General features: G+C 41.9%; 1 protein-coding gene across 2 annotated transcripts in view; it reads right to left on the bottom strand.

Moving 5' to 3' along the window:
* Positions 1–1,124: 1,124 nt before the first annotated feature.
* Positions 1,125–18,077, bottom strand: part of STK38 (serine/threonine kinase 38) — a 38,138-nt gene continuing 21,185 nt past the window's right edge. For both annotated transcript variants that reach the window (XM_046639689.1, XM_046639688.1), the window contains exons 7-14: positions 16,875–17,029; positions 13,205–13,307; positions 12,295–12,356; positions 6,165–6,282; positions 4,977–5,100; positions 4,679–4,774; positions 3,583–3,677; positions 1,125–3,098 (exon numbers count right to left, since the gene is read on the bottom strand). In XM_046639689.1, coding sequence (XP_046495645.1) covers positions 2,968–3,098; positions 3,583–3,677; positions 4,679–4,774; positions 4,977–5,100; positions 6,165–6,282; positions 12,295–12,356; positions 13,205–13,307; positions 16,875–17,029 — 884 coding nt within the window. In that variant the 3' untranslated portion in view covers positions 1,125–2,967. The remainder of the gene's footprint in view (positions 3,099–3,582; positions 3,678–4,678; positions 4,775–4,976; positions 5,101–6,164; positions 6,283–12,294; positions 12,357–13,204; positions 13,308–16,874; positions 17,030–18,077) is intronic.

Raw genomic sequence — 18,077 nt, 5'->3', positions numbered from 1 at the left:
CTCTTGCTCATCCTTTGGTCTGGCCCTACTCTAGCCAGATGTCTGCTGAGCTCCCTCAGCCCACTTAGCCTAAGAGCTTCCTAGTGATGCTGACAACTTCGAGGGGTGCCGTAAAGCAAGCCTGCGCCTCCCTAGCAGGCCTGCCTGTATCAGCACAGAGGTTAAGAACATGCTCTGAAGACACGGCCTGTTGAGTTTATTCTGTCCCAAGCACTGCTTGGCCACAGGGACACGCTGACTAGGATACAGCTCCTCCCTTCAAGGGGCTTTTCCACTTGCGTGGAGGAGAAATCCATAAACAGTCCAGGTCGTTGGGGAAGCCAGAAAGGATGGAGTAGCCAGGCTTACTGTGAGGAGCAGAGTTCCCAAGAGGATTCTAGGAGTGACACATGAACCAAATTATAGAGGACAAACACTAGTTGTTTCGGATCCATGAATACAAGGAGAGGAAGTATTCCAGGCCAACGCAACTGTATGAGCAAAGGTGAAATAATCGCTGCTTGTCATCAGGGAAAGGGATGTGGTGATGCAGAGATGAGGAAGGACTCTTGTACCTCTGACAAGAGTGTTTGATCTCGTTTTATAAACTACTGGGAGCCATAAAGGGTTTATGCAGGAGAATGACATGATCAGATTGGAAATTTAAAATTATTTCTTTGGCAGCAGGAAGGATAACACTTGAAAGGGGAAGGACCAGGGACTAAGAGGTCAGCTAAGAGATCACTGCAATGGATTTGGCAAGGAATGATGAAGGCACCAGGAGGATGGCTGGCCATGCTCTGGAGTTGTACATGTGGGTGCGCCAGTTGACAGCACTGTTGTCAGCAGGTCTCCCTTGGCCTTCCTGCAAAGGGACAGCCCACTGCCCTTTAACACTGAGCCAGGTGGAAAGAGCACATACACAGGGCCAACGGAAGACTGTCTCTTTATATGGACATCCATTAAGAAGACTTGTTCTCAGGGAACAAAACCGCAGGTCCCAGCTTCCCTGAGACAGAAAGGCACTGTGCCTAAAGCTGGTGATGCAGTGTTCCAATGGTTTGCAGGCAAAGGGGATAAAAGAAGCCACCAGCACACCACCTCTCTGAATCACATCTGCTTTAAAACACATCAGATTTACACCATCATTTTCACGCAGTTTATTCAGAAGTTTCAAAGTTCAAATGTGGGCATCTCCCCCTAAAACAAACCATCCCCTGCCACTCCCCAACACACAGACTGTCACCACTCCTGTTATTCTCACACTCTTACAGGACACGGGGTCATGACCCCAACTATTGGGTAATACAAAGAAACTGCCAAGTTGCACAAAAGAATCGCATTTACTTCCTTTTCACTAATAGACCGTGAATGAAAGATTAAGGGGCACACACATTACCTTCATCCAGAGTTAATACTCCCCTAATCATCTTTTTTCTTCCTCTAAGACATTAAAACCCAAAGCAGTTTGACTTACTGCTATAACTTTGATATACCATTTTTCTTTTCTGAATGGCTAAGCTAGGGTATACTTTCCTTTCAGAGCTGCTCTTAACCTCAAGACTGGCAGAAAGCAGTCCCCCAGTTATAGCTTGGCCATCACACTCTGCAACAAAGTTACCACACAGGTGCAAATGATGCTTTAAGAGTTATCAAAATTTTAAAAAGTAATAATGCATTAATATGGAGGCTCCATATTTTTCTGACACAGCAGAAGTCCTCTAAAGGTGGTGGCAGCTGTAAAAGAGAAGGCACTTTGTGCTAAAATTCAGAGGGTCTCTCATGAGGGAGAGCCACAGCAGAGAGGCCTGGACAGTCCAAGCTGCAGGCGACCCTTTAGGGTAGAGAGGAGCATCCCCCAGAAAGGCATCTGCAAAGGAAAAATCTGTAATCATGATTCCAAGGCAAAATGGTTACTTAAAGTCGGGAGACGAGAAATACCGAGAGAGAAGACAAAACACAGTTGCACCCAGGACTGAGAGTGGACTTTACAAGGACTTGTAGGCTGGCTCAGCACTTTCTATTGGGCTGGTCCTTCACCACTTCCCAGGAGGTTCCAGAGACGGAGCAGCACCTTAGCCAAGCGGGTTCCAGGCCGCCTGCCTCTGCCTGGGCTCTCCTTGCTGTGTTCCCAGGAATAAACCGAATTCCTGTTGGCAGCACTCGGTATTGCTGGTCCATGGCAACATCCGTCTAGGGATTTTCTGAGACAGCCGTGAAGAGGGTCTTCCACGTGATCCAGGACTCCTTGGCAACGCCCGGCGGCTTTTCGGTCTTCTAAGAGTAGCAATGGATCAAGCGGGTATCGCCCCATCAACACTCAGAAAAACAGCATGAGTGTTTAGGTGGGCAGAAGGAAAAAGTCAGCGGATTGAAGGTCTTTATCCTAGTACCATAAATAAAGTGCACCATGAATGGAGGCTATACAAAGCCACTTGCCCGAGGCCGAGGTATGGGGGGAAACTACCGCCATCACCACCCGGTCAGAGGGTGGTGGGTCATTTCCCTCAGCCAGAATGCTGGCTGCTGAGGCTTTCATTATTGCTTTATTTCCTGTACTGTGGAACTTTTAGCTGTAAAGAAAAAAATACCTGGTGGGTTTGGCGGAAAGCACGTCACGAAATGACAGGAATTGGCTGATATTTGATAAGTATATGTTACAATCTCAATAAGGTCGAATGATGGCTGTTTTTTCCCCTTCGTTCTGATGAACTTAGGAAAACACAAGGTTTTCAAAACATCTATCAAATTGGCTCGTGATGCTTCTGAAGAAGCAGGACAGCAGTTTATGGCCAATGTAGTAGAGATGGTTGTCTTTGTTCTACAGGTTTTCAGATGCATATGGAAGAGAATCCACTTACTATCACATTTCAGGCAAGTTTACCATGACATATTGGTAGGTTCCATAAACTTCTTGGAAGCTCTTTCAAAAGAGTGTATGAGAGGAAGACCGTGATGTTACACATTTAGGACTCCGGTTCAAGCGTACTATTTTGCTGCTTTCATGTAGGAAGGTATTGCCCCCCGCGCAGTCAGGCCCTCAAAGCGCTTGTACGTGTAATTGATGAAGACCCAGTCTTTGTTCTTGTAGTCAGTCTCAGGGTGATTACTTGTTGCCACTGGGAAAGAAATAGATGTAAGAGATGGTTCACTGCCTTACCCAGATGGACTACTCAGAACTGAAGGCAGGACATTCTGAAGAACACACCTCAGTTTCTATTTGGGAAAAGTTGCTTTTCACTCTGCGAATTTTCTACATTTGCTTGCCTGTGTTCTTTGAACCTCATTATTTTTCATAAATATTTTTAAAGTTTTCTTTTCCCATTTGTGTTATCTCACGTTACCTAACCTTTAATTCAGTAACAACAAAAGAACATCTTTGTGATTTACCCATCACGTTAAGTCTAAACATGGGAGTTTGTATCCATTTCCCACTCGACACGGTCCCACTGCTACCCAGTATTAGCACTGGAAAAATACTTACAAAGAACCCGAGGAACTGAGGTTCCCTCCATGTTCCCTATCCTAATTTGTAAACATCATCCTAAATTGGGAGGAAATAATGGACTTATAAGGCAGCGGGAGGCAGTTAGGTGGTATTACCTGTTGGCTTAAGAATATCAGATTCTGGAAACTCATCGAAGTTTGAGGTATCATCAATGCTTTTGATTTCAATAGATATTGCAGCAGGCCTCTCTCTGCCAAGAACAGACATGCCACACATTACTATGGTTAGTAATCATGTGATCATAACCAAGCCTTCTCCAGAAAAGACACCTGGTCTGACATGAGAGGACTATCCACTGGCTGGCAGCATTTACTTTCTCTGAAAAGCTCATGACCACTGACCAACCACGCCAACTGACTACATCCAAACAAAAAATAAGTTACGATGAAAAAATATAAATATTCATAGCTAAGAAGAAAGACAAAAATAATGAGAAATTTAAATCCCAAGTTACTGCACTCCCCTTGATGGCCTGCCCTGTCTGCTAAAAAGGGAAACTGAACCTCTCAGTGTCCCCTCACGTAGGGCTCTGGCCTTCTTCTACCAGAGGCGCCAATGAGTAGGGTGGCTAAAAATGCAGCACACGGGAGACAAAGGGAACAAATCAGAACACGATTATCAAAGAGGTGACAGCAGTTTCATCTTCTGTTTAGCAACCAATGAATGCTGAGTAAGAGGGTCTGAGACACATCAGGTGGTACGGGGTCTCGTCACCATTGACAGCACTCTACAACCCCCGCCATGACAATTTTCACTCTCCCTCACCACTCCCCGCCTGCACCACTGCCCACCCCAATCCTTCTTCCACTCCTTTCTTCCTTCTCTCTCTCCCAGTGATAGCCCCTACCCTGTGGGCAAGGACAGTCCTGCTGGTGGCCCCCAACAGCAGAGAGGTTTGTGTGTTCCAGGTAAAAGCAATGGCAACCTGCTTCTTAGATGCTCCCTTCACCATGGGACCCAAAGGTCACTTCCCTTTGGAAATAACTGCGGGCTTCAACATATCCCATGGCACATGGCCGACAGGAAGCCTCAACTCTCAATCCTCACCATGAATGAAAATCAAGAAGAGAACCTGAATTTCTAAGCAGCTCTCTTCTCTTACTTGGCTTACCAGTAATAGTGCTTCCAAGACAGTATTAAGCCAACTACAGCCTTTCTGAAATAATCCTGAAAGCTTTCATAGAGATATACCTGATATGGTCCCAGTCAACGCCTTCAAAAAAAGAATTACTTTTGATTTCCTCAACTCCAGGGGCTCCAATTCTATGTTCCCATTCACAGCAGAATCTGGAAAAGACAGAGGCCTTTCAGCACACCTCAGGGAGTCTCCTGAGAAAAAGAAAAGGAATAACCTCCCTTTGTTTTAAAGAGAGGAATGGTAAGAAGCAGGGGGCAGATCCAGGATAAATGATGAAAGTTTAAAAAAAATGGATTCCTTCATGTCAAAAAGCCTAAGTGGGGGGGCAGGGGAGGTATTTCTGACTGATACCTCAAAATTAGATCCTTGGCTTTCTCAGAGATAGGAACTTCTGGAGGAAAAGTCAAAGTTTCTTTCCAGTTCATCACCTTCTTGTATGTCTCTTGAGGGGTCTCAGAACAGAAAGGTGGGTAGCCTGCAATCAAAAAGGAACTTCGGAGCCTCTGCATCCCAGGACCTTGAATCCGACAGACTATTCTCCATAATATGATTCTATACATCTTTAATGACCCCATATGTCCTTCCCTCCATGACATGGACAGCATTTCCACTCATACCAGAAAACATCTAAAGCAATTTTTGATTTCCCCCCAAACTTCTAAACCCAAAATGAAGTTGTACTTCTGGTAACTAAGGAGTCAGCTAACAGCTGAAGCTGGGAAAAGAAAGGAGGACATAAGCAGAGGTGCAGATGTGGGTATCACTGTGCCCAAAGGAGAAATCAAAGCATGAAATAGCACCATTAAGAAATTACTCCAGTCTCGGAATAGCCTTATGTGGGTAAAGTGCCAAACAAGTTGAGTAAGACGAAAGCATAGGTTTTAAAAGTGACCACCAGGCCTCTTTTTGAGAATTACAGGCAAGAGGATACTCACATGCCGTATTCCTCTACCTGGCCGCCACAAACTACATCGTCTCCACAGGCAGCCACCCAATGTCTCCGAAGACAAGGCTCCAGATACCGCAGCAGTCATCCACACAGACTCACTCAGTGCCACCACAGACCTACTTACTCTCCTAGTGCTTTTGCGCATATGACCACACCCACAGATGTGTCCCCCAGATACACAGACACACCATCCAAATAGGAGGGAGAAAGGCCAGGGGGTTCCATGCTTTGAAGGCTTTGAGAGAGAAAGTGAACAGCAAATAAGAAGAGTTTGTGAGGGAATGCCTAAAGTTCTCTGCATACAATAGACGTTTAATAAATGCCAGTGACTGAAAGAGCTACTAGATGGAGAAGATGAAAAAGTAGAAGAAAAACATGACAGATGATCAGCAAAGCAACCACAGGATGCCAGTAAGCCAGAGGATATGGTGGGGTACATTTGACGGCCAAGAGTCTTCTCCCTAGGAAACTTCACTTTGAAACCACAGGAAGGAAAGTGCTTAGATCACCCGCAGTTGAAAGAGTCTATTAACAATGCAAGAATCTTTCCTGGCTGCACAGAAAGAGCCCTCTGAAGGCATGCAACTTACCGATGAGCATCTCATACATGATCACCCCAAGCGACCACCAATCACAGAGCTTGTTGTACCCGGTCTGCATGAACACCTCGGGAGCAATGTAGTCAGGAGTGCCTACTGTGGAGAAGGCCTGAAACACGTACCACACGTCAGGGAGGCCCAGCAGGCAGTCGGGTGCCCAGAGTTCTGTTCTAGACGCCTAAGGCTTCAGGTACCACCTAGAGCTACCCACAAACTAAATAAGCAGGACGGCTCAGTAGCTTAACAGCAAGTCTGATTTGCCAGAGCACTTCCAAAATGAACAATAAAGCTTTGTCAGTGAGCAAGGGATCTTCCTACATATAGCCAAAGCCCACAGTTCACTAGGTCAAAGGTACGTGTCATAACTACTAGTACCACAACTTACTGAGCACCCAGTGAGTGCCAGGCTCTGTACTTCTTATATGTTTATGAGCCTGTTTAAGTCCTGACAAAATTCAGCAAAAAGGATGTTAATAGCTCAACTTTGTAGATAAAAAATCTGATGCCCAAAAGAGCTTTCCGCAAGGCCTCAGACTAGTTCAGTGGCAGAGCCCCATTTGGAAATTAAATATCTTGCTCCAAATCATCCCTCTTTGCACCATATATATTCTTTGATTTGAGAAAATCATAAAGGGAAGCTTTATTATCAAAAGCTAAAGTTATCGCCTATAGGTTAAAGATTTATGAATGTCTATTTACTAAACCTAATCAGCGATGTCAAAAGTTCTCAGAGGAGTATTTGCCGAGCCCCAGCACTCTGCTCGCGCACACAGGACTGCAGCGCTGTGGGGAGGCCCGGGCAGCACCTCCCCCTGTGCACCGCACTTGAGGCTTTACCCCCAGAAGGCCCAAACCTAGGTGCTCTCAACAGTGTGTCACTCCTAACATTACAAATTACAGCTGCGCTGTCTTTAAAAATATTAGGAATACTGCAAATATGCAGGAGAAAAAGCACAGACAATATAACACACGGCTACCCATCACCCATATTAAAGAGAGGTTAATAACATGTCTATTTGTCTCAGATCATGTGTCTTTTTACAAGAAACGAAACTAGAGAAACGATTAAAGCCAGCGAGTCCCTCTGCCTCCCTCCTGAGGTGGAAACCACCCTGAAGTTGCTGCGCCCTGCTTGTCCAAATGACCTATCACTTCTTGTAGATTTCAGCTTTTAATAAAGGGCTTCTACAACTTGTCCTGTTTTTGTTTTTCCTGAGGAAGATGTTTGCCCTGAGCTAACATCTGTTGCCAATCTTCCTCTATGTTGTATGTGGGTCACTGCCACAGCATGGCCACTGACGAGTGGCATAGGTCTGCACCCAGGAACCAAACCTGGGCCTCCGAAACAGAGTGCACCAAACTTAACCACTTGGCCATGGGGCTGGCCCTGCAACGTGCTTTTTTTACTCAACATTATGCTTTTGAGATTTACTCATGTAGCTCCAGTTCACCCATTTCACTGCTGTACACAATTACTCCATTATACAAGTCACAATGTTTTTGATCCATTCTCTGGTAAACGGACACTTATGTTGCTTCCAAAGTTTCACTATGACAAATAACACCTGAATAAACATTCTGTAACACCTCCTACACAATCCGCAAAAATTTCTCTAGAGGATATACTAGAAGCAGCATGGCTGGGTCTTGCGTTACGAGCATCTTCAACTTAATTAGACATCTTCCAGTTGTCCTCCAAAGTGGCTACACCTATGCAAACGCCCCTAGTAGGGATGAGCTCCTGGTGTTCCACATCCCACCAACGCTTGGCTTTGTCAGACTTTTTCATTTTTACCAATGTGAATATGAAATGGGATCTTGTTGCTTTAATTTGCATTTCCTTTATTTCTGGCAAGATTGAGCACATTCTCATATGTTAATTAGCTATTCAGGTCTTTTTTCTGTGAATTCCTGTTCATCTCCTTTGTTTTCACTGCTCTAAAATATTCTATTCCAGAACGTAACCATTTTGCTGTCAACGGACAATAGGTTATTTCCAGTTTTTCGCTATTACAAAAATGCAATGAACATTCTTATACATATCTCTTGATTCACAGGTGCAAGAGTTTCTCCGGGGCATACGACTAGGGTAGAACTGCCGGATAGCAGGGTGTGCACATGAACTGGAAGATAATTCCAAAGTACTTGGACCATGTGGCTTGTCTTTTCATTTGTTTATGTCTTTCAATATACAGAAGGATTTTTTTTTCCTTTAAAATGGTAAAATTTTCATTTATGATTTGTACTTCTTGTATCTTATTCAAGAAATCCTTCCTTACTCCGAGGTCATAAAGATATTGCCCTGTATTTTCTTCTAAAATTTTTAAAGGGTTTTTTTTAATGTGAGGAAGATTATTGGCCCTAAGCTAACATCTGTTGCCAATCTTCCACTTTTTGCTTGAGGAAGATTGGTGCTGAGCTAACATCTGTGCCAATCTTCCTCTAGTTTATACAGGAGGCCGCCATAGCACGGCATGATAAGGAATGGTAGGTCCGCATCCAGGATCCGAACCTGCGAACCCTGGGCCACTGAAGCAGAGCACACAAACTTAACTACTACGCCACCGGGCCGGCCCTGTAAAATTTTTAAAGTTTTATTTTCCATCTACAATTTATTTCTGTGTATACTGTAAGGTAGGAATCCATTTTTTCCATATAGATAACTGTACATTGTTTTCTTTTAAATACATATATTTAATAACATAAATGCCAATTGTTCTCTTTAAAGCTTTAACATCTGAAACATGGATTGGGTCCTCCCCAAGAAACAAAGTATTTTCATTCTAATTATAAAAGTTAAGAAACTACAAAAACCCTTCAATTTAGAGACTGGATTTATTCCAGCATAACTGAATGTTAAGTAAACCTTATTTGTTCAAAGATTTTTATTATAAAATCGAGATCTACTGCCACAGGAAAATAATTCCTTCAAGATACCAAGGCGTTAAAAAATCTCTGGGAGTTATAAACTATAGCCAACAGCAGGCTCAAACCCATACACTAAGGTAATGTTTTCACTCTGGGAACTAGAGTCCCGCTCTGGGAGCCCACTCGTGTTTGCCAGCACTGACAGTACCGGGCAGTAGGGACTTCTAATCTAGGGACTGCCCCTTCCCAAACTTGTGTCTGTTTTCCACACCCAGGTGTTCTCTAACTCCAGGCTCCCAATACCTCAAATCTGCACTCTTTTTCCTTTTGTTGTCTGGGTATTTACAGCGCCAATTAGAGCTGCACTCTAAAAGAGCTTTGCTGGTTGTTAATAGTCATTTCAAACACGTGATATGTTCCAACTTATGATTTCATATAGGATTTTAGGGGAAATATAGCAATTTAATTTCCTACTTAATCACTTCTGTAAACTCTACACTGAAAAAAAATAAACTGACAAAGATGGATGTACTTCATCTCTTACCTCTGGTTTCAGAACTTAAAGCTGACTCATACCTATTTCCTAAGCAGTTACTAGGGCCTCAGGTTACTCAGGACCACAGAGCTATTTAAAACATTACAATATGACTGAAGCAGCCAACGAGGGAAGCTAAAGCCTCTACTTCTTTCAGTGATTCTCAGTGGACTGAAAAGTAATGGACTGCGTGAGCAATTATATACGTTAGGCTTAACCTAGAGCTGTAAATTTATATTAAGCATTAACTAATATTAACCTTCCACTTTGTGCTAGTTGAATGGGATCATACACGAAAAGTCAAAAGCACAGGGTTAACTGACCTTTTGAAGGCTAATGGGTGGCTTTATTTTCTTCAAGTTATCAAAAGAGGTAACATGACAATGACCTTAATACCTTTCCATTTCTACTGTAGGTGGAATAAAAAGGGAAAAACCTTAATCACAGCTGAGAACCTTAGTTTATTCAGATGTTTTTTAAAAAACATCTTAAACTTGGGGCTGGCCCCGTGGCCGAGTGGTTAAGTTTGCGCGCTCCGCTGCAGGCAGCCCAGTGTTTCGTTGGTTCGAATCCTGGGTGTGGACATGGCACTGCTCATCAAACCACGCTGAGGCAGCGTCCCACATGCCACAACTAGAAGGACCCACAACGAAGAATATACAACTATGTACTGGGGGGCTTTGGGGAGAAAAAGGAAAAATAAAATCTTTAAAAAAAAAAACAAAAACAAAACATCTTAAACTATTAAAGGACATTTAACTCCAAATTTGGAAATTGTAAAATCTCCTTCCTCTCAGACCCATAAGTGGCTCCCAGTAAGTCTCCCGTGACACTTTGGTACACGTCAAAGAGCATAAAGCTGGTCTCAGAGTATAAGGATAATTTAAGGTATTTAAGCTTAATTACCCCAAAATAAATATTAGCACAGTGGCCAAAGGTTAAATCTTGGCTTGCTTTAAAAAAAAAACAAAAAACACAGAAGATTCCCTACCTTTTGTTAGCTTCCAAAACACAGGTTACTATCAGTTTCTCAATGAGGCAGGAGATACTGTTTAAGAAACAGTCCCTTCAGTGGAGGGTCTCAACCTTCAACGCACAGTAGAATGACCCAGAGTCCTTTAAAAATCAGATACCGAGACTGTATACCCCGAACCACTGAATCAGAATCTCTGGGGTTGGGACTCAGATAGCAGCACGTTCTTGAAGTTCCCCAGGTGATTCTGACGTGCAGCCAAGGTTAAGATCTACTGCTCCATGAAGAGACATAACAGGAGCATCTGACACATTTGTTCCTGATGTCCCCTAACCCTCAACAAGCCATATAAACAATTTTGCAACCAAATACAGAATTTAGACATTTAAAGAGTATCAGAGCTCCTAGAGAAAGGAGACTCTGATGTGACTATACCAAACTTAAGTATCCCCAAGTTAATACTAGAGAAAAGATATCAAAGATTAATTTCAGCTACTGCAGCTCCAAAAGTGTTCGGTTTAAGTTAATGCCTCTCCCAGGGCCAGCTTTAAGATAAAACATAATAATACTCAAAGCTTGGTCTAAGGCCCACTGATGGGCCTCAAATAATCACAATGCAAGCCTTTCCTTTCATTCTTTCTTAAACAATCCTACAGGCTCCCATTTCCACATACGACTGACAGCTACTTACTAGTGAACTACAGAGAGTTATTAAGGATACTACAGAAAACTCTAATTCAGTATTTTACTCAGAAGTCTGGCCAAAACACAGTATTTGGCAAACCCATCAAGTTACTTTTGAATACACTGACAAGCAGAAGTGCCATCATTCCCAGATTAATACACAGGCATGATCATCACTCCAAATTAGTCATAGTCTTCCATACTGTTACTCTTGCTTTCTAGTGACCAAACGTTAGTTTAGCTTTATCATCATCAATTTCATTTGCCATGGGTTTTGAGCAAAGCCTAAGTACAGAGTGATACACATTTTTATTATCTCTGGTCAATAATTTTCCAATAACTACACATTGGGACATGTATATTGAACTTCAAATATGAACCAATGGATCGGAATAAAAGTTTGCCTAGATAGCAATATTTCACTGGCGAATTTGTACTATTTAAATAACTTCTAATGTACTATCAAGGTAAATGCAATAATGTTTCTTATTTTTAAGCTTGTGGGGCATAATTTTATGTGTATATACTCAAATACTCATAAAGCAAGCAATAAACATTTCCCTTACATTTTTCTCCAATTTTTATCACCAAGTTCTTTTTTCCACCTCGAAGTAGGAAAGGGTGGAGCACATGAGCTGAGGAGTCTTGACTCACCTAAGCGAATCGAAATTCTAAAAGTTTGAGAACTACTGCTCGCTCCTAAAGCTCTGGGTGGGCGTTTGCACTTAGTTTCCTTTTAAGAGAGCTCCAGCTTAAATAAAACACCTTTACCACCCGAAAAAGAGGGAAAAGATGCAACAAGAAGAAAAAGGGTTGTCACCCATGTAAAAAGTCAGAATGAGGTCATCCACTGAAAACATCACAACCAAAACAACCTAATATTATCTGCCCTCCTTCAGAAGATTACTTCTGCTGCTATTGACATAATGACACTGCTCTGTTAAGCTAATCTTAAAAGTAAGGGATAGATATGCTGCAAACATTTATCAAACGCAAATTTGCATATTTTATCTTATTCATACTAGGTTTGTAGCATTTAAGAAGCCACAGATATTACTTACTAGCTGACGTCTATTTCTTTTCCAAGTTTCTGCTTTCCTTTTGGAATTCATGTTCTGGAAAGCTAAAAGTAGAGAAAAGAAATTCTAACCCAAGTTCAGACAGGAATGTTTACTGTTTTTTTAGGCTCTGGTTCAAGCCATATGAGACCCACAGACCCGCTGCTTTTCTGCCTATAGAGCGATAACTCTGGATGACACACTACCCGCAAGTGTACAGACCCAAATCAGAGGCTCTAAAGCATTAACTCAAAGAATCACACAAGGAGAGCTGTGAGCAGCACTCCCACGTGGACCACGCAGCCAGAGAGGAGACAGACAGGTAGGCCTTAAGCAGAATTACAGGAATTCAGTCTCCTCAGAAGCAAAGGCCCCAAGTGGCCTAAAACATTCACAATCTCTCAAAATTACCATCAAATTTTCAAGAGCAGTCATTGCTACATAATCAGAGACTTCTGAATTTCGAATCCACATTTGACATCAGCTTCTCTAGGATGAACTGTAATTTTACTACATAATTTCAATGGTTTGATAGTGCTTCAATGAAACAACACTCATAAAGATAAATTTCTTTCTGTCACAACTGAAAGAGGCGCCTAGGATAAATCTAAGCTGGATTGTTCTCAGGACGTTTTCCTCTCCTACTTTTGCTTGCCTGCCCCATATTCATCCCCAGTAACCTCAGCAGAGCTCCAAACAAAGCACTTTTCAACATCTGCCTTAACACATTTGGTAGCACTCATCTCGCCTCACCTTGTAATACAAATGGCAGTCAAACCTGGGAAAGCATTTTCATTCTCTCAGGACATGCTGTGAGGCGCTCCTAACCTGTCCCGCACATTTTAGTTACCGGGGAACAGCTCTTCTCAGCCCAGTTAAGGGATAAAAAGGCTAACATCACTGTTACACTTACTGAAATCACTGGGGAGGCTGTGGTTCAGATTCCTATAAAATTCTGTCCTATGTGCTTTTTTCAATCCTGTGCAAAGGCCAAAGTCAGAAAGTTTCACATGGCCCTGTGGGGAAGAAGAAACAAGGTAACAGAATGAAGGAACATTCAGGGATGTGGAACAGAACATTATCTTGTCCAGCTCCTTACAGTATCCACTATAGCGCCACAGCCAAAGTATGCTGCTTTTTTTTTTACTACAGGGAAATACATATATAATAGCAAATGAATTTTGTAAAGATCACCCCAAATCCTACTATACTAATAAAAGTATTTTCATTTTTGTACATTATCTTTGTTTCTGTCCAAATATAAACTTTTAAACATCATTGAACCCTCCATAGCATCTAATTTTACTACTTCTTAAACTAACTCAATCAAATATTTCTCTGTGTTTCTATATGGTCTTCAAAATTACCATTTTTAATGTCTACATAATATTCAATTGACTTAGTACTTCTTTGTTTAATAATCCCCCTAATACCGGGTGCCTACTCAAGTTCTGATTCTTCACTCTCATGTAATATGGATTATAAGTACTCCTGTGACAGACAGGGCCTGTGTTCCCAACCCTAACCACACATAGTACAGAAGATGGTCTAAATAAATGGTTGTTAAATGATGAGTAAATGAACAAATCTTTGTTCACATAGCTTCTTCTCTTGAATTAATTTCATTAGGATAAATTCCAAGGAATAAATTATTCCAAAGACAAAGGGAATAAACTTAACTGCACAGTTCTTGATAAATGTTGCCATACTGTATTCCAATCACAAGTCTCAAACTTTATCATTTTCTTCAAGGAAAATTCACACCTCCTATGAACCAGGCACCAGGCTTTAAATGTGCTGTCTCAGTTATAACTCTTAAGCCGCACTTCACAGACTCAGAGTCATTAAATGGCTTGCTGGTGAAATGGCAGAACCCAAGCCAGAAATCAATCCACGTTCTTCCTCCCCACACCAGGATTACCTAACGTCTGCAACCCCTCAGTCTCACAGGAAAATGGGGCTGATAATATCCTCCTGTCAGGAATGATGAGAATGAATGTGTGTAAGGCTCCCAAGCTGGTGCTTGGCACATAACCAGCCCTAAGGGAGAGGTAGGTGTTCTTGGGGTAGTGAAATTTTAAGTATACAAGGAAATAAAACCAAAAATAGAGGAGGGAATCCTGACACTCAGGAATCTACACTGCTCATGGTCACACAATTAGAAGTAGTGTGGCCGAAGCTTGAGCCTCAATGACTTCAACATCTATGGTCTTTCCGTGATGCCATCTTCCTTCAGGACATCCTCAGGGCTTAACACACAAACTTCCCAGGGTACAAGGCTACAGAAGCCCTGTTCAGATGGGTCAGGTATTATTTTGTTTTGTTTTTAAAGAAATCCTATTAGATTTGCTGTGTGTGTGGGGGTGTGTGTACACACAGGTGTGTGCAATAAACTGCCAAAGACAGCTTTGAGCCTACTAAACTGGTACCTTTTTTTTCAGATTTGCAAATACTTTGTTCTACAAACTAAGGAACAGAGTTTAATTTATAGTTCTCATAATTACATGTTTTACCTGGATACTTCTAAGAAAGAAGTGTGTCTTGAAAAGCAGTGCCTGGAGCAAATGCTATTCAACCGTAGAATGTCAGGGAATTCTGTAGCTTTATTCCGAATAAATAAATACCTTTATACAGCAGGGACTCAAAACTTCTGCATTTTCACTTCTGCAATCTATATGGCTGAATACAAATGAGCTCACTTATGAGCACGTTTTTCTACAAGTCTGGGCTAGCATATTGTAGAAAGCAAATCTACACCTAACAGGGCTCCCCACTTCTCAGCTAGATTGAGTCCTCAAGTTCTTGGCCTTCAGTACATTTGCTGGACCTGACCAGAGACTACAGGGTAGAAGTAAGCCAGCACTGACACACCTTGGGTACATGACCACACAAAGTAGAGCCAGTGCTTTACTGAAAATGTACCTGAACTTAATGACATAGAAAAATACTCTCAGATACACCAACACTTTAAAAGCAGAATACGAAGCTATTTACTTTTAGGATGCTAACTGTATATAAATTATTGACACAAACAGAAAAGGTATTGAGGCTATTATACCAAAATAGTAGTTATCTTTGAACAATTAGCTTTTAGGTATTTTTCTTCTTCTTTTTTTGGTGAGGAGGATTGGCCCTGAGCTAACATCCATTGCCAATCTTCCTCTTTTTGCTTGAGGAAGATTGTCCCTGAGCTAACATCTGTGCCAGTCTTCCTCTATTTTGTATGTGGGATGCTGCCACAGCATGGCTTGACGAGTGGTGTGTAGGTCTGCACCTGGGATCCGAACCAACAAACCACAGGCCACCGAAGCAGAGCATGTGAACTTAACCACTTTGCCTCAGGGTGGCCCTGGTATTTTTCTTCTTTACAACTCTCTGCATTGTTCAAATTCTCTATTATGTATGTACATTATTCTTATAATGAAGAAAGAAGCTATTAACCAAAAGAAATTATCTGACAAAGCTCCTGCCCTCTTGAAACAGAAAGATAAAAGCTTTCAAAGTAAGTAAACCAAAATTTCAGGTTTTTTAAAACAGCAAGAAAGTTAGCAAAAGACAGCAAGAAAGAAAAACACTCTAGAAATTAAATTTACTTTTCTACTTAAAAGAAAAATTCAGAGGCCAGCCTGGTGGTTAAGTTCGCACGTTCCACTTCGGTGGCTCAGGGTTCGCTGGTTTGGATCCCAGACGTGGACATGGCACCGCTTGGCAAGCTATGCTGTGGTAGGTGTCCCACATAGAAAGTAGAGGAAGATGGGCACGGATGTTAGCTCAGGGCCAGTCTTCCTTAGCAAAAAGAGGAGAATTGGCAGCAGATGTTAGCTCAGGGCTAATCTTCCACAAAAAAAGAAAAAAAAATTCAGTCAAGACAACAATCCTGTGTTAAAAGAACAGAAAAGTCTAGAATTTTAGACCTGGAAGGGACTTTGGAGCTTCTCTGGACCAATACATATACTCGCTTTATAGATAAGCAAGGTCCAGGCAGTGGAGAGACTTGCCAAGGGGTATCCAGCAGTTTAGCAGCCCACGGATTCTCTTCTAAGTTGCTGTGAGCTTAAGAACCAAGCAGCTAAGCTCATGTGCATGTCTGAATATAAACGTAAAGAAGCCATTAAAGAGGCTGAGCAGGACTCTTCTTTGAGCAGATGTCGTATGATTTAGAACCCGAACTTTGTCACAGATTGTTGTTGTCTTGCCTCACTTCCTGGTTCTTGGCTGGACTCCTCCCTAATGATGGGGCTGACCAGCAGAGGGGTTCTCCATAGGTGACACATTAGGATACTTAATTACATGCTAAGACAAGATGACTATCTTTGGTTTTATTACAAAACAACCTAAATCAATTTTACTCTTAATGATTTTCAAAAATGTCCTTTGTTTTTAAGAGGAACATTCAATCAAATTATAGAATCATAAGGCTTTCAGAGAAAGGAAGTAACAACAAACTTACCTGTAAAAAAAGAAAAATACACAAGATAGTTCACAGCTACCCTACTGTGATTACAAGTGGCACAGGCGGTAAGGCAGAGGCAGCCGCTCAGGTCGGTAAAGATACAGTGGGCATGCCCCACCCCTCACGGTACCTTGCTGTCCAGAAGAAGGTTGTCTGGTTTGATGTCTCTGTGGATAAATCCAAGCTGGTGAATGGAGTCTATGGCTAATACTGTTTCTGCGATATAAAACTGAGTCTCCTCTTCTGTCAGGGTATCCTTTTTCATCAATAGGGTCATCATGTCCCCTAGAAACAAGACACAAAGCCACCACACACACATACATACACACACACACACACACACACACACACACACACAAAACAACACATGAGTAAGTGCCAGTTTCAGACAGGTCTTTCCTATCTGCCAACATAAGGCAGTGCAAAACTGTTCCAGAGAGTGACCCACACTGCCGATATAGGGGGAAATGGGAAGTAGTTTCTAACTCTGAAAAGCTCAAATTCACAGCCATGGAGAGCAAAGCACTTTCCCCTGACCTAACTGATGCTGACCACTAAGTTGTGATTTCTATTTTACTTGGGAGAAAAAAAGGAAATTTCTCTCAGGCTAAAAAAAAAGAAGTAAATTTGCTTATGATAATTTTTTGGACTTGGGAAAAAGACTACTTTACTTTTCACTTTGTCTGTACAAATATCTGCAAACCTCTCTACTACCTAGAAGCAAACGGCTCTTCCAGATAGGTCAGACTGCCGTTGCACAGATAGGTGACAAGCCAAACAAAAACATAAACGTTTGGCAAGGCTAAAAAAAAAAGCTCTCCAATGTCTATTCACAAAACACCAGAACACAAACAAATAAAAATGTGGGATTTAGGTAGCAAAGGGTTAGTCAACAAAAGCTACAAAGGAACTGACAACACTACATACTGGACTGTGTAACAGCTGCCTCCCCCAAGTGCACACTGAACCCCTCCCAAGACCAGCAGGCTGTTTCTCTCCCGTGTCTTCTCACAGGTATTTAAATACACACCAACAGGCTTTATGCAACTTTTACAACACAACACCAGTATTTTAGCAGTTAAAAGGTAACCTCCTTAGTTGTCTGCAAAGTCAAAATTTAATTATTTCTGCTTAATACCAGCAACACAAAATGGTGAAAAAAGATTCTGATCCTAACTCAATGGTTAGACAAAAGTAAAGCAAAGAAAATATGTATAAGCAGTTTAAAGCTAAGAGAAACAGGAAAGATTCAGTTTGTATCTCATATAAAGCCATTTATGTTAGAAACAGGGAAAAGAGAAAGAAACCTCTGATTTTAATAGAGCATCATGCT

The sequence above is a fragment of the Equus quagga genome, chromosome 15, assembly GCF_021613505.1.
Source record: "Equus quagga isolate Etosha38 chromosome 15, UCLA_HA_Equagga_1.0, whole genome shotgun sequence".
Lineage (NCBI taxonomy): Eukaryota > Metazoa > Chordata > Mammalia > Perissodactyla > Equidae > Equus > Equus quagga.
The sequence above is the reverse complement of the archived record's forward strand: the minus strand, read 5'-3'. Positions and strand labels throughout refer to the sequence as shown.